The sequence below is a fragment of the Phalacrocorax carbo genome, chromosome 2 (genome assembly GCF_963921805.1).
Source record: "Phalacrocorax carbo chromosome 2, bPhaCar2.1, whole genome shotgun sequence".
NCBI lineage: Eukaryota > Metazoa > Chordata > Aves > Suliformes > Phalacrocoracidae > Phalacrocorax > Phalacrocorax carbo.
In genome coordinates, this window is record NC_087514.1 from 158,784,559 (window position 1) to 158,799,850 (window position 15,292).

The window sequence follows — 15,292 nt, forward strand, 5'->3', positions numbered from 1 at the left end:
AAATATGGAGTGTCACTTCTAGGACAGAAATCTGAAAGATGGCTCTAAGTAGAATTAAATGTTTAAATTTCACTGTTAAACTCTGAGAATGACCTTCTTGGTACATTTCTGTACTTTATTAGGTTCTTTAAAATTAAATAGACCTGTGATACATATTCCACATTGAATTAATATTCACAGGCCAAACTAGAAACAAGCTTGTGTTTTCATGTCAAAACTATTTCTGTGTTACTTTCTTACCTGCTACCAAATAAGAGTATTACTTCTCTATTTAAATTTTGGATTAGTGTAGTGATAGGACAAGCGATAACAGTTTTAAACTGAAGGAGGGTAGATTTAGACTGGATATTAGGAAGAAATTCTTTACTGTTAGGGTGGCAAGGTACTGCACAGGTCACCCAGAGAAGTTGTGGATGCCCCATCCCCAGAAATGTTCAAGGCCAGCTTGGATGGGGCTTTGAGCAACCTGGTCTAGTGGAAGGTGTCTCTGCCCATGGCAGGGGGTTGGAACTAGATGATCTTTCAGGTCCCTTTCAACCCAAACCATTCTATGATTCTTTGATTCTGTGCATGTCCTAATACTAAAATGAGATGCCAGTGATTTGAAATATGAACCGTATTTCAAGAATGTGAACCTATTTCTACCTGCACACCTTAAAAAAAAAAGCATGCCTTACATACTACAGAAAAATTAAATACCCCAAAGTGGGAATGGGCTATATGAAAAGAATGGAAATATGTATAACAGTTCCTTAGGACTGTATAGGAAATACGCAAAAATAGGGAAGCCAGTCTCAAGACATAAATCAGTGCTCTTTCAGAGCTGGTTATTGTACAGATAATGCAAGAGGAGAATAAAAATATTGTGAGTTAGAAGAGAACAGATGATATTCCAAATCAGCACTAAGTAAGATGTCATCATCAGTACACAGTATTTGTTCACAGTTACTGATCTCAAACAGTTCCAGGAATGACTGAACATTTACAAAGAGCAATTGTTTTGTACTCACTACAATATTAAACAAAAATTGGGACACAAGATATATCATACATCCCAAAGAGCAAACTGAGTAGAATTTAAGCCCTTTATTTCAGAGACAGAAAACTCTACCTAACAGAAATGGTTTCAGAAGAATTTAGAGCCAAAATTGAAAGTAGGAAAAAGTTACCAATCTCTTCAGCTGCCAGGAATTTGACAAATGCACACAAAGACCTGAAAATATTTCCCAGCACTATGGTCCATCATTGACAGTTTTTAATAAAGATGCACTAGAGAAATTCCAGAAGACAGCAAGAGCACGTGTTACAGCAGCAAAGACAAAAAGCAAGTTCAGGCAGTAAAAAATCCAGATCAGGAAGGAATGGAAGAGAAAGCAAAAGGTTAATTTAACTAAACATAGCGAGGGCTATTCAACACATTACTAAAAAACATGCTCGATGTGAGTTTTTTTTAAAAAATATTAAGCATTTGATCAACAGATGTAATTGCATACATATTCTAGATTTTTAAAAGCTTTGGCTTATTACTTGACAACCAAAAATTCACACTAGCAAATAAATGAAGCTCATAACAGAAACAGGAGTGTTTCACAGAATGCCCCTCAGAACTTGATAAGATATTCAATGTAATTCAATATTTTCATTGATAAAAGGAAAAAAATCACTGTTGGCAACTTTTTGAATAAACAGCACAGTAAAGTGCACCTATCTGAAGCTTCTTTTAAAACTGCCAAGTCTGAAGTTACCTATGAGAAAGAAGACAACCAGAATTACCAGATCTGGCTATTAAAAACAAACAATAAAAAAACCCCAGATACTACAAGATCTTAGGTTAGCTGAGAAAAAACAGACAAAACCAAATGGTTGCGATCTGACACCACAGAAAACCATGCAATATAAATTAAACTGGAATAAAAGTACACATCTGTGATAGTTCCAAAGGCAACTCACCCTCACTGTCATCAAGGCACAAAGGTCTTTCTCAGACCATAATTCTAGGAAATAATGGTTAAGATAATCTAGGAGTTCACTGCTCTGAGAAGAGGCAGACCCATTTCTTCCCCTTCCTCAAGTCCCAATAACTCAACATTCCCCTCACTGAATAAATTCAGCTCACCAAATGAGGAAGAGAAAATAATAATAAAAAAGACAACAAAAAGTGGAAAGGTTTCTGCCAGTGTAGAGAAAATAATCTCAGAGAAGGGTCAGAACAAGCAAATTTCAGCAGAAGTCAACTACTAAATCAGCCCTGTCATCTCACAGGACAGCACGAGAACTGCATGTATTTCCCAAACACAAGCTCTGGGCTACTTATAGAGATAAATGTATAAATTAACAGCCCGTGATAAAGACGTCACACTGGCCCTTTCTGGCCTCCAATTTCATGAGCATGCCTCATTAGACATGAGCAGTAGCAGGGACACAAGTGTTTCAGGAAAAGAATTTGTAAAAAAAAGTAATGGGAAAAATTCTTCAAGAACAATGTTACATTTGTACTCCCAAATAACAGGAGCCTTCCAATTCTCAGTTATCACCCTCCAGTGTCTGAGAAAGGAAAGTAATCTAGAAATCCAAAGTGATTTAAACCTGGGGGATGGGACTCAGTTAAGCAGCAACACAGTAAGAGTTGATGGTTGATCAAGATGTATGACTAATAGCATAACGCCTTCACCCACACAAAAGAAAGATTTAAGTTGCAAAACAAAGCATGAAGGATTAAAAAACTCAAGTCTACTGTGCTCATTCAGCCTTTTTTCATCTTCAAACTGTGTCCTGTACTGAATTAGGCCAGCAGTTTAGAAAAATTCAAGCAATTACATTAGGCAACAACATATCCATGTACAGCGTTTGTAATTGCCCAGACAACCAGAGAACTTAACACTTCCAAAGATAGCTTGGCAATCTAAAAAGAGTTAATAATAATTAAAAAATAATAAAAATTCTAACACATGCACATAAAATAATTATCTATTAGATACAGTTGTAAAAAAAACATTTTCTGAAATGATCAGCAAGATGAAACTCTGGGATCTCCAGCACTGGACCTGAAACCAGTTTTCCTTAAAATTTCACTGAAGAATAAACAATATGATTTTTCATCATCTCCCAAATTACATGCAGCAAATAATAAACACAAACAAATAATTTTTTCTGAAACCAAATCCTTGTGTGCTTCAAAGTCTCAGCTTAGTGAAAATACTCTACAGCCTTTCTCAAGTCCTATAAAAATAGCTTTGCCACAGGGAGTTTACTGTTGGCAATAAGCTTACAACTTCCATTACAATGGCTGTTTGACTCCTCCAAATTTTCTGAAGTGACAGGAGTAGGACAGCTAAAACCAAATGTGACCAGCCAGCATCTAAGTCTCCACCTATTCATACCATGAAGTCAGCAAAGAAGTAGTTCAGAAAATATTTGAATACAAAGCATTTTGCCTGTAATACTAGCTTCAGTATTTCTAAGCACCCAGAGTTGGGGCTGGGAGGCAGCATAGTACAGTGACCCAGCCCAAACAAGTTATTTTAGTTACACTTTCAAACCAGATTGGCTCCTTGATGCAGTTCACCATCCAAGCCACAAACAGCTGTGCTGGCATGACAGAGAACAGACACCCCTCACCATCATACAGCAGAACACCCTGTATACTGAAGCTACTGTCCAGATTCCTTATTTGCTCTTACTCACCTCTTAGAGCAATGCAAACCACCCACTTAAACCTAGCAGAAAAGTACGGAAGAGGAAACTAATCCCTCTGGAATGATGATAAATGTAGATTAACCGATTCACTCCAAGGGCTCAGCTCAGTGGAAAACTCCTTAGGGTAAAATTTGTTTACTACAATCACTTGAATGATTATTAGAAAAGAAAAAAATCTGTCTGGAATGTTTCTTCCCCCTTTTTACAGTGAAAGCCACTGGCAGTCTGAACAAGTTTCTCATACTAAAAAGGAATAATAAAAGCCCAACCCCACAAAAAAGTTAAAAGTTTTCTCCCAGAAAATACAGACAAGTCTACCTAGCAGTTCGATTTGTCTTTCCCAGCTAGAGCACCTAACCAAATTCACACATATTTCTAAATTTTTTTCAACAGTCGTATTTTTTCAGTAGAAGCCCATACTTAGGCTCCATTACTATCCCACAACGTAAAACTGAGGTAGAACTTTGAGAAGAATTTAAACATCTGGTTAAAAAAAAAAAATTAAGTTGGGCAATTTCAAGTACTAGTAAAATCTAACTATTTAAGCCAATGAGATCTACTAAATATTTAAAAGGAAAACCAGAACATTAATTGCAAAGTTAATTACACACCACAAATACTTTGTATTTATCCAGTTTTAAGTGGTATCTCTTCATAGCGCTCTCTATATTCCTCAAGGCAAGTATATATTGCACAATCTAGCATTGGCTGACACACGCATAACAACCAACGACTTCATTAGTATCTAAATGTGTGCTGCTCTACATGTTAGAATACAAAACGCCAGAACAGAAAAACAGAGCAATGTAATTCAGCATACAGAAACTGAACATGACGATGTTCTACCTACCTGTCCCAGTCGTCATCTCCAGCTCTTCTTCTCCAAGACCTTTCTGCACCAGGCTTATCAAACTGATCAAAGTCGTCATCTGTAAAGAAGGTGACTACATTAAATAACTCTTACTGAAATGAAAGGTTTGAAGCAACCACTTAGGTGGGATTTTTTGGGGGGAGTGAGGGGTAGGGATTGGAGGGTTTTTTAGAAGATGCAAAAATCACTTTTTCTACTTTTCATTTTAACTTGAGGAAAACAGATAAACACCAACATGCTTCAAATGTTAAAAAAAACATAATGTACTATATAGTTTTCTTCTTCTCACTATTGAGATGACCCAACAAAAACAAGTAGAGCATGAGAAAAATCCCTGGAAAATGTTGCCAATGGAGGTCATCCCAGAGACAGGAAGGAGCTCCCCAGAAATTAAGGAAACTGAGGTGTAGTTGAGGTGAAAGGAACAACATCTGCCAAATCTCTGCTTGCCTTGGGGGCCACAAGCGCATCTACCCACACTGAGCCTGCAAAGGCACTTTGAAAATAGCAGTAAACCTCAGGTCAGCACAAGGCAGGATAAAAAGGGAAGGCAGGTGTAATACATCATCGATTATCTCAACTGGGGCATTAAAAACACTAGAAGTCATTGAAGCAGGTTACAATGTGTACCTAAGCGTGCCCAGGCCTTCCAAGATAAAACCGGTGCTCCATATATTTCTCTGAACAAGTACCCTCACTTTAGCCTGTCAAATCACAAATTACTCTTGCATAGCTTAGCTTGCAATGGTAATTTTGCTACTTAAAAAAAATACTTAAAACTTCCATTTATCTGCAAAAGAAATGCAAAGCTCATCTGCTCTGTTCAGACATCCAGGTGTCTTGTCATCCGTAGACTGGAAGCACATACCTTCAGAACTACTTAACCCTCACACTCCCATCCCGTGGCTACAGCCCTGCAGAGAATGCACACCTGGAATTAGTGTCTTTCACACATTTTAATGACTTTAAGAGTCAAACAAGTGGGCAAATAAAAGTTTCCCAACATGGGGAAATTGGCTGCAGTTTCATGGTCTGCAAAATACATGAGGTTGAGCAACCTAGTCCTTCCAGCCTTAACAGTCTGAATTGGTGAACACTAAGCCACCATATATCCAGTCATTCTCCTGACTCTGTCTGCACTCAACTCTTTGACAAATTACAATGCCAAGGATCAACTGGGTTTTTGTGTGTTTGTTTTTTCAATGAACCTTCAAAACCAAATCTGTCTTCAGCTCTTTACACTCAACCCAGTATCCTTTAGCAAATATTCCCCACATGCAATGACAAACCTATTCAATTCTTACTTCATATAATCAAAATAAAGGTGTTAGTGACTGACAGAAGTCTGAAAGAAGATAAAAACATTAAAAAGGAAGAATTAAGTTCTTGCAATGTCACTAAATTAAGAGCTTTAAAACCAGAAATCTGAATCATAAATATTTGTGAAAATAAGACTGCTCAGTATGAATTATGATGCAACACAAGCCAAATGTGGCATCTCTCTTGTTTTGAAACAGTAGGTAAAAACATTTCCCCTTGATCAGGTTCCCCCCTATACTCCCTACAGATACTTTTATGTTTTAATTAATCTTCTATATTTAAACTAATTTACATTTGCAGACATCACTGAAACAAACAGTTGCTTTACATTTCTCTGCTGAAACATCTATATCTACATATTGCAACCTCCTTCAATCCCAGTTCCTATTTCACTCACGGGGAAAGCCAGACATATCCAAGGATATCTTCCTCTTGAACACTAAATTATTCCATTTTGTGGTCTCTAAAAAAAAAAGTTGCTTTACTTATGGTCATTCAAAACCATGCTGCAGTGATTATCTTAGTGCACTGCCTTTTCAAGGGCACAAATATCCTGCAGTCGCATTGTTCTTATAGCTGGATTGCAGCAATCCACTTACTTGATGTAGCCACCTCCAAGGATTTTTTTTTTTTTTTAAGGTAATGCAACTGGTTTTGCAGCAACCCAAATTCTGAGTGCCCACATATTGACTAACACAGCTCAAGACAATGATCATAATCAGGAAGACAGTCACTTCTTTTTAAGCTATGCCTGCTTGCTTGCAAGATATTTTTCATGCCAGGCACCACTTTTAGAACTAGAGAGCTGTATTATAAATGAACACCATTTGAAGGCAAAATCTTAGCTCTTTAGCACACAATTCTTACACAAGATGGACTTTCAAATCAGCCAGGTTTAAATCTGGACAACACAAAGTTATGTGCCAAACACTTTTTCTCTGTTGAGATCTCTCTTCAGCGAAAAGAAACATTCTTCAGTGTAACTCATAGTACTTTTCCAGGCCAGATAGTTAAGTTTCACAGCCATAGAAGTGCTTCAGCCTAGTATTACTGCTAGTGAAAAAACAATACCAAAAGAGGGTCCAAGTTTCTGCCAAGTTTCTAGTGCAGACCTGGACCCCCACTCCACCAACATCACGAAGAGCCTCCACCCTCCAGTTCTTCCAATCTCTCCAAATTTCTCACGTCCTGTTCCTTATTTATGAGTGACTCCTACATAAATCCAAAGCTGAATTACATCCACGCAGAGCCCTTTTCACAAGTCCCTTCTAGCAGGATGCGTACAAAAGCCTCAAAAATGACTGGTCAATCTGTGTGTGGTGACTGCAGCTTGTAAGAACTGTTCCACATGTGTCCCCACCACCTCCCTGTTCTCATCTCTTCTGTCCCTGTCTCATCACACACTTATGATATAGAGATCTTTGGGACAGAGGGAGCCAGCTTTTCTTTTTTATGCTTATTTTTCTGTGACAGATGAGACTGACAACAAGCGTTACAAATTATGCCATTTTGTCATTAAGTGTTGTCAGAGCCCAAAACAGGTTGTAGTTCTCCTTTAGAAAAGGAGGTCACAACAGTCACACATCTACAAATAGCATTCATTGCATCATTTGTAAGATAGCAAGCATTGAAATGGACACATGCCATACACCTGCAGTGCAACGTGAGACCTAGCAAACCTCAGAGAGGCATAGTTTTTTTCCATTTCTGAAACTACACATACTTTCATTTTTCTTCTACCTGTGTAAACAATAACATTGGAAAATACCGGTGAACAACAATCAGCATAGCATTTATGGATGTTTCTCCTTGAGAAACTCTTTTAAGTCAATGTTTGTGTCAAGCATAGTTAAGTGCCTGTAAAACATTAACTTGTACAGAAAGAGGAAAACTCAGCATCAGCAGAGCACAAAACCACAGAGAGCAAATGCCAAGGATTTAATTTTTTAAATAATTTTCAGTACTACTGTGTGGGAGGTAAGGACAGAATAAAAAAGGGAGGGGGAAATCTATGAATGTAAGGTTTTTAAGCAGGAAAATGTCCATTCTGTGAGGTTTTGTACTTCTTCCAGCAGTATCAGTGCAGCCTAGAAAGGTAGTCATGCACAGCGACTGTTGCTAAGACATGCAATGAAATGGCTATGGCTCCTCCTCTCAATTCAAGGCTTGCATGGCAAAGCTTACCATGATGTGTGCACATTGGCTGGGTATCAACTGGAAGATCCTGACAGGTGAACACACTAAGCCCCCTCTCTAACTTCCAGGCAGCACTAGAAAGAAAATAACCCAAGACCTATCAAATAGCAAAAAAGCTTTAACAGAAAAAGTAAGCAAGACAGACCAGTTATACAGGAAAACAAAAGAAACAATCCACCACTTGGCTCTTCCTACTGCAGCTCTAAGAAGATCACCATTAACAAAGTGACAGAGAAGCTGTGGGATGCTGCAGAGACTAACACTGGCTGGTTTGTTAGACCAGCCTGCCTTGCAAGGCTCTGGCCAGCTATGAACCAGAATAAGCACCAAGACAGCCAAACACACTCAGTTCCCCACACTAAAATGTTCCTATTTGCTTTATACTCACCCTGGTGTAGCACCAGCAGTGGTATAGGCTGTTCTACGCAGCTTATTTTTTTATGTACGCCCAGAACAGTTATCTTTTTTTCCTGCTTAGTAAGAACAGATCATCCACACTAGGAACCCACAAAATAAAAGCCCTGTTTCCTCTCTGGCTATGCTGATGGTAGTTTCTAAATCTGCGGACATCCTTTCAGTAAAACCTTCACTAATCATTTTTCTATGTAAAATGGAAGTCCTAAGCTACACCATCAAGTCTCACAAGCACTGAAGGTGAATCAGCAGGAACACTGCAGAGCTCTTAGTGTCTTAAAATGGTACCAGCATAGCCTAAAAAGGTAGTCCTCCATAGCAACTGTTGCTAAGATGGAGTATTTTACTGCAATGAGATGGCCAAGACTTCTAGACTAGGAAAACATTTGATGACTGCATCGTTCGTCTTCCTAGAAATACCCCTGCACACTTTCTGGAACACTAGCCACATGCCGTCTCAAACCTCCTCAACAGTTCAAAATTTTCTATTTTGGTTCCCTTCAATATTACACCATCAAGAATATCAAACGTACTACTAGTTTTAGGCATTGAAAAAGCATCAAAGATTGCTCCTTCTCCAGAACAAGACAGAGATGCCACAATGATCCAATAGTTCAATGGATAAAAGAAGTACTACACACTGTTTACCCAACAGGTCTTTTAATAAAGTAACTAAGGTGTGCTGCTTTTGGGCAGAACAGGTAAGAAGAAGAAAAAAAAAACACCTCACAAAAACGTAGCAGAAAAAAGACTTTTACCACACGAAAAGAAGCCACTTGTCCATGCTTACATTTAATGCTGAACATAAGTCGATCTTGATCTATCCCATTCCCCAGTATCATATTTAAAACACTCAACATGACAACTTGACACCATTTCAAGCGCAAGTCTCCAGATTAAAAACAGCTTACAAGCTTATCTTTATGTAATAGTTTATATCTACAGAACTTTTTTTTCTTCATATTTCATTGCAAAACGTTACACAACACATACATATCGTAGAGCTTTGATTTTCAGGAACAGAGTATACCATTTAAAAACAGATCTATGTTTCTGCCTGATACTGAACTGAATTTGGTATCTCTTGCTATCTGAGGTGGAAGAATAGTAGGTTTCATGAGGAACAGCCATGTCTAAAACACAGGCTGGCAGTGTAACAGTACTATCAACACCAGCTGAATGAAAACTTCTGGTAAGAAATCGCAGCAACATCTAACAGTAAAAGCACACGCTCAACAGGAACTCCTGAACCTGAATCTGTGATGTGAAACTAACATGTTATGAAGCACACTACAAATCCAGACTCCTTTATTATAGATAATCAAGCTCTCCACGCCATCATAAAAAAAAAATCACATCCACTCCTACTATTGCATTGTGCACAAGAACACACATGCACAAATACACCACACTCAAACACTATAAACTGTTTAGTTTATCTTTTCAGGGACAGACATCATGGAGTCTTTATATTGGTAAACAATTACTCATAGAAGTCTTAATATTCAGTGACTAAGTATAACAATGTAACAATTGCATAACACGTTCCTCAACTAGTGTATTTCCTGTTTTCTTTCCAACTTAATCCTATAGGGTAGAGTTTAGTTTCCTCAAAGAAATAAGGTAGAAACAGGAGACAAGTTCTTTTTACCCTCTCAAAACCAACTTTTTTTAGAGTTTATCACAATGCAAAGCAAGACACTAGCAACAAGCAAGAACAGAACTAATTGAACAGGACTAATTACAATATGCTGCCTGGAACTGAAGTTCTCTAACCACTGCTTGAAAGAAATAGTTTTGTTTTGTTTTTTTGTAATCAACTACATCTAAACCCAGAACCACCAAGCCACAAAAAAACCCAGTTCCAAAGCCTGCTTGGACTTGAAAATATATTTGCTTTGGAAAAACATTTTAGAAATGTCACAGTCCTTGCCTCACAAATATGCTGAGCAGTGTATGAAGGCCAAGAGCGTAAATGAAATCCACATGAACTGAGTTACCAAATGGCTTTGGATACTCATGACAAACTGCAACTCTCCAGAAACTCTCCAGCATCTTTCACAGTCACCAAAAGCTAGAGTTAAAACTGAAGCTGCATTACAGCAGAATATAACACAGGACCAATCACATTACCTACCTGGAAGTTTTTTGGTCAAGTCAGTGACAACCATTATCATAAATTATTCTGGACAACAAGTTCTATCTGTGTGACCTCAAATCTGAGGTTTGGTATTTCATGTAATAAAGCATGGTTTGGCTTTTGTAAAAACAAGTGATACTAAGGGTATGCTGAATTTAGATGACCTGAAATGAGGAACATTCAGAAGAATATGACTTTCAGTGAAAGCCTGTCAAAGAAGCATAAGGAAATTAAAAACTGCTATGCTTTAAAGCAAATCTGCCTGCTATAAGCTCACAGAAGTAGTAATGTTTTTTGGCACTAGTCCTCAGCTGACACAATAGCCGATGATCATATATTTGTATTTCATGAATTGTAAACTCTATAGGACTTTGACACTTAGAGGAGTTTCAGTGTGGGCGTATTCCAATATAACTCTAAGTTTGAGTGACCAGTTTCAGCAGTCCACCTAATGAAGCAGAATGCAATACTCAGAGACCAAAATACAGCCAGCACTCCACCCACTTTCATCTAGACACAAATGCAGAATCTATTCCCAGTCCCTGTACGCTGCTGCCGAATAGCCTGAAGCACAAAGTCAATTGAATTTGTCACACCAGAGAATTTTTACTACATCTTTGAATTGGATAGTGACCCACAACTCAGAGAAAGGTGCTTGCTGTGCTAGCAGTGTAAGTTTTTTTTCCAATTTTTATCAGGAGCTTCACAAGAGGTTTTTAAAGCCACTACATTGCTGGGAGTACAGCAGCAGCCCTTAGATCAGTTAAAATGAAATTAAACTGATGACAGCTTAAATTCAAGCTGGAAGAATAATGTAAAGGGCTCCAAAGTAGAGAAACACCCATTCAACTACTCTTGGTATGGGTCTTCCAGCAGGAATAGGGGGTAGACACGTATAGATGGAGCCCTCTTCAGCTCCTCCTGCACCCCATCCCCTGTCATGATTCACACCCAAGAATATTTACACTCAAAGTCTTCTAGACCACTGAAGTTCATCAAAAGTGAATTAATGTGAAAGGAAGATAACTTACAATAGTTTTCCCTTACTTCAGTATGGCAGACAATCAAGGCAAAAAGTGCTCCTTGCTTTTAGTGATGGTTTGCTGTTTACCCTGTTACATTACACTGTAAGCAGATGACCACTAAACCACAGAACAGCCCAGCTGGAAGGGACCTCAAAAGACCATCTGGTCCAACCTTTCATGGGAAATAGAACATAGATGAGAGATTATCTAGCACCCTGTCCACTCACATCTTGAAAACCTCTGGTGATGGAGAATCTATCATACTGGAGGTTTTTCCAGTGATTGGGTTGTTCTCACTGGGGCGGGGGGGGGGGGAACAACACCCACCCAAACCAAAACAAACAACTTCTTTCTTATATTGAGTGATGCCTCTCCTGGTGCAACTTGTGACTGTTGCCCCTTGCCTTCTCCACATGGCTCCTTGTGAAGACAGGGCCCTTGCTCATTTTGTAGACACCCTTGAAGTAGGATTACATTACTCAACATTCAACATGTTTGTTCTGTTTTTATATGAAAGTTTGAATCAAAGTTTGGGAACCACTGACTTAACCATATCAATGGACTAATGAGCAACTATAAGCCCTCCAAGTCCCTCATCCCTCACCCATTAACACCCCCCTTTGAAAGTCTGTGTTTCAAACACAGCCATTCTAGAATCTGAAACAAGTCGAATCAGGCTGCATAACAAAGGAATTTGTGAAGTAATAGGAAGCTATGAATCACACCCAGAGACCTCACACACCACCACTTGAAAACTTTCCAGTTTTTGTTTGTGAAACCTATCACCAAAAGACCCTGTACCTTCATCCTTAGAAAGCCTGGCTGCACTAACACAAGTATCTGGTCACAAAAGTACATATGAATACTTTATTCCTACGAATCAAAACAGCATTTCCCAAACCTAAAGAAATTATAAACGACCAATGAGTCCACACATGCTGACCAACAGACAAGTCACCTTCCTTCCACCCCAGCAAATATATTTAAATATTCAGCCAACACAGCCATGTCGCATTTCATTTTTCATCCCTGCACCATATCCTTACAGAACATTTAAACTTTATTCTGCATCTTCAAAGCCAAAACTATCTCGTTTTGTCAACTGTTACCCTGGAATGTAATCACATTAACACATTATAAAAAATAAATGTATTTTTCCAAGGCTTATTTTGTACTATTTCATACTAATAATTAGAGTCTTTTTTTTATTATTAAGAAACCACTGGGCTGCTGTTATCTCCATATTTTGAAGTCTTACCCTCCCCAAAAAAATCCAAAAACTAAATCCAAAACATTAGTTCCTACAGTTAAAACTTTAACTGACCAAGAACATTTAAGCCAAATAACCACTTAGTCCTGGGCTTCTGTCCCGTTTGTTACCACTACTGACGTTGGACAGTAGCCCCTTTCCAAAAAGTGTTTCATATACAATCTCTGTAAGTTCTATGCCTTTTTAGTGGGGTTTAAAAGTGTATTTAACAACTTCAGGAACTTTCCTTGAGTAGTCATATGGGCACAGGTATGTGACACCTCTGGGTTCCTTCATTCAGGCAAGTGCTGCACAATGATGATCTAGACTAAACAGACGCTGTTTATATGGGGCAAGGGTATTTAATTGGCCACCATTTATTGATGAGCACAGTGTTAACACTGAACAAAAAACTGCTTGTGCCCACTTAGTACAAAAGGATCCTAATTAATGGCTGGACACAAATGGTACTCCACAACAGAAAAACTAGTCTTGAAACTAAAATTTCACCACTTAGTGGAAGGTTGGCTGTTGCATACACCTTTGTAAATGAAAGCATGCTCATTCAACTTGCAGCAGAGTTTTAAATACAAGAACTAAAACGCTTCAGAAGTGACACTTTCTTTAAATTACTGTCCTCATAATACCAGAAAAAACAACATCCAGAGATAGAACATGCATACAAAGTTACTTCCACATCACAAATAACTGATGGGAACCACAAAAACAGACATAAAGATTTTTCTAAAGTAACCTAAACATTGCAATATAAATAACACCATTAAACAATGCCCAAAATATTCAAATATTTACTGCTTTACCAAGCAGTGCTGTCCTTCCTAGTCTTCTTCCCAAACTCTTCAACTCCTAAATTTGGGTATTTCTTTGTAACATTTATCTTTATTAGGAAATTAATTGTGCTTATGTACTTTGTTACCAATTAAGCTAACAGTGGCCAACAGTCTGACACTCAGGTGAGTGATCATGAGGACGAGCCACACTGTTCTCCGTGACACCTACTTACCGAAAAAACACTGGCTAAAATAATCATAAGCTTTTGTAGAGTCAAGGACAAGTGGGTCAGCTGACAACTCTGACCAGTATTTAGCAAAACTGTCATTCCTAGTTAAAGCAAGGCCCACAGAAACAGATATCTGTATCTCTTGAACACCACAGTGTGGCACCTGTAAGTCTTTCAATCACTCAGCCAAATATTGTCGTTTTAAAATATGCTTAACACACCAAACAGAAATGCAGATGGTTTTAGTTGTTATTTAAAACGCTGTGAGAAGAAGCGTCCTTAGTGAAGATGAGCAGCAGCGGCGTGCCTGAGAGTCCTGGAGTCAAGCACTGACTTCATTTTACACTGTCCAAGTGAGACCTTCTGCTTCTGGGCAGCCTGTAAGATAAGTTATAACTACTCCCCACATGACAGGTAAGTTATTTCAACAGCTATAAAAACTACGGGAACAAACGCCTCTAATGAACACATCCATCTCACCCGGAGGACCCGCACCGAGGGACAAACTGCTGCCCCTTCCGGGCCCTGCCCCGGCCAAGGGCAACAGATCCCGGCACCACACGACGCCAACTGCCACTACCAAGAGGAGAGCCCCTGGGGCCTGGTGGAGCTCCTACCCCACCCCGGACGCGCCGGCACCCCCGGCCGCACAGACCTGGCTGCCCCCGCCCGGGCGGGAGGCAGAGAGCGGCTGGGGGCGGCGGTGCCGCCGCCCCGGGAAGGCCCCACAGCCCACGGCTCCCCTGCGCTCCGCCCCGCCCCCGGCCAGGCCGCGCTCCGCCGAGCCAGGCCCCGAAGGTCCCCCCGCCCGCCCGCCCGCCCCCCACGCGAAGCCCTCCGAGGCCGCGGCACCCACCTGCGCCTCCTCCCAGGGCAGCAGCCATGGCTCTTCTCCTCGCCCAGGCGGCGGCGGCTCCCGGCAGCTACCCCGTGCCGCCCCGAGGAGCGGCGGGGAGCTGGGGGACGGGGCAGGGCTCGGATTCGGCGCCCGGCGGCTCCCCCTTCCGCCGCCCCTCCGCTCGCACCCACCGCAGGAGAACAACAAACTACCACAACATGGCGGCCGCCACCGCCGTCGCTGTTCGCCGCCGCCCCCGCGTTGCACCATGGGACAGCGGAGAAACAGCCCCTCCCTCGCGGGGAGGGCGAGCAGCGGGCGCCGCTGGTTGGTTCGTCAGGACCCGGGTGCTCCGTGCGCCGGCCGTCGTCAGCGCCCTCTGCGCATGCGCCGAACGTCCTCCTCCCGGCGGCGCAGGGCGAGTGGGCTCGGCGCGAGTGCGCATGTCTCAAAGGGCTCACGTGCCTTGGTGCGCGGAAGGGGCGCGCGTGCGCGCGGGGCAGGGAGGCGGGGGCGGAATGG

At 40.6% G+C, this 15,292-nt stretch overlaps 1 protein-coding gene across 7 annotated transcripts in view; it reads right to left on the reverse strand.

Moving 5' to 3' along the window:
• Positions 1 to 15,052, reverse strand: part of RBM33 (RNA binding motif protein 33) — a 105,865-nt gene extending 90,813 nt beyond the window's left edge. For 6 of the 7 annotated variants that reach the window (XM_064445037.1, XM_064445036.1, XM_064445035.1 and 3 more), the window contains exons 1-2: positions 14,789 to 15,051; positions 4,547 to 4,625 (exon numbers count right to left, since the gene is read on the reverse strand). In XM_064445037.1, the coding sequence (XP_064301107.1) occupies positions 4,547 to 4,625; positions 14,789 to 14,816 (107 nt within the window). In that variant the 5' untranslated portion in view covers positions 14,817 to 15,051. Of the gene's footprint in view, positions 1 to 4,546; positions 4,626 to 14,788 lie in introns of all 7 variants that reach the window. The other variant, XM_064445034.1, reaches the window with a different exon arrangement.
• Between the last annotated feature and the right edge of the window lie 240 nt (positions 15,053 to 15,292).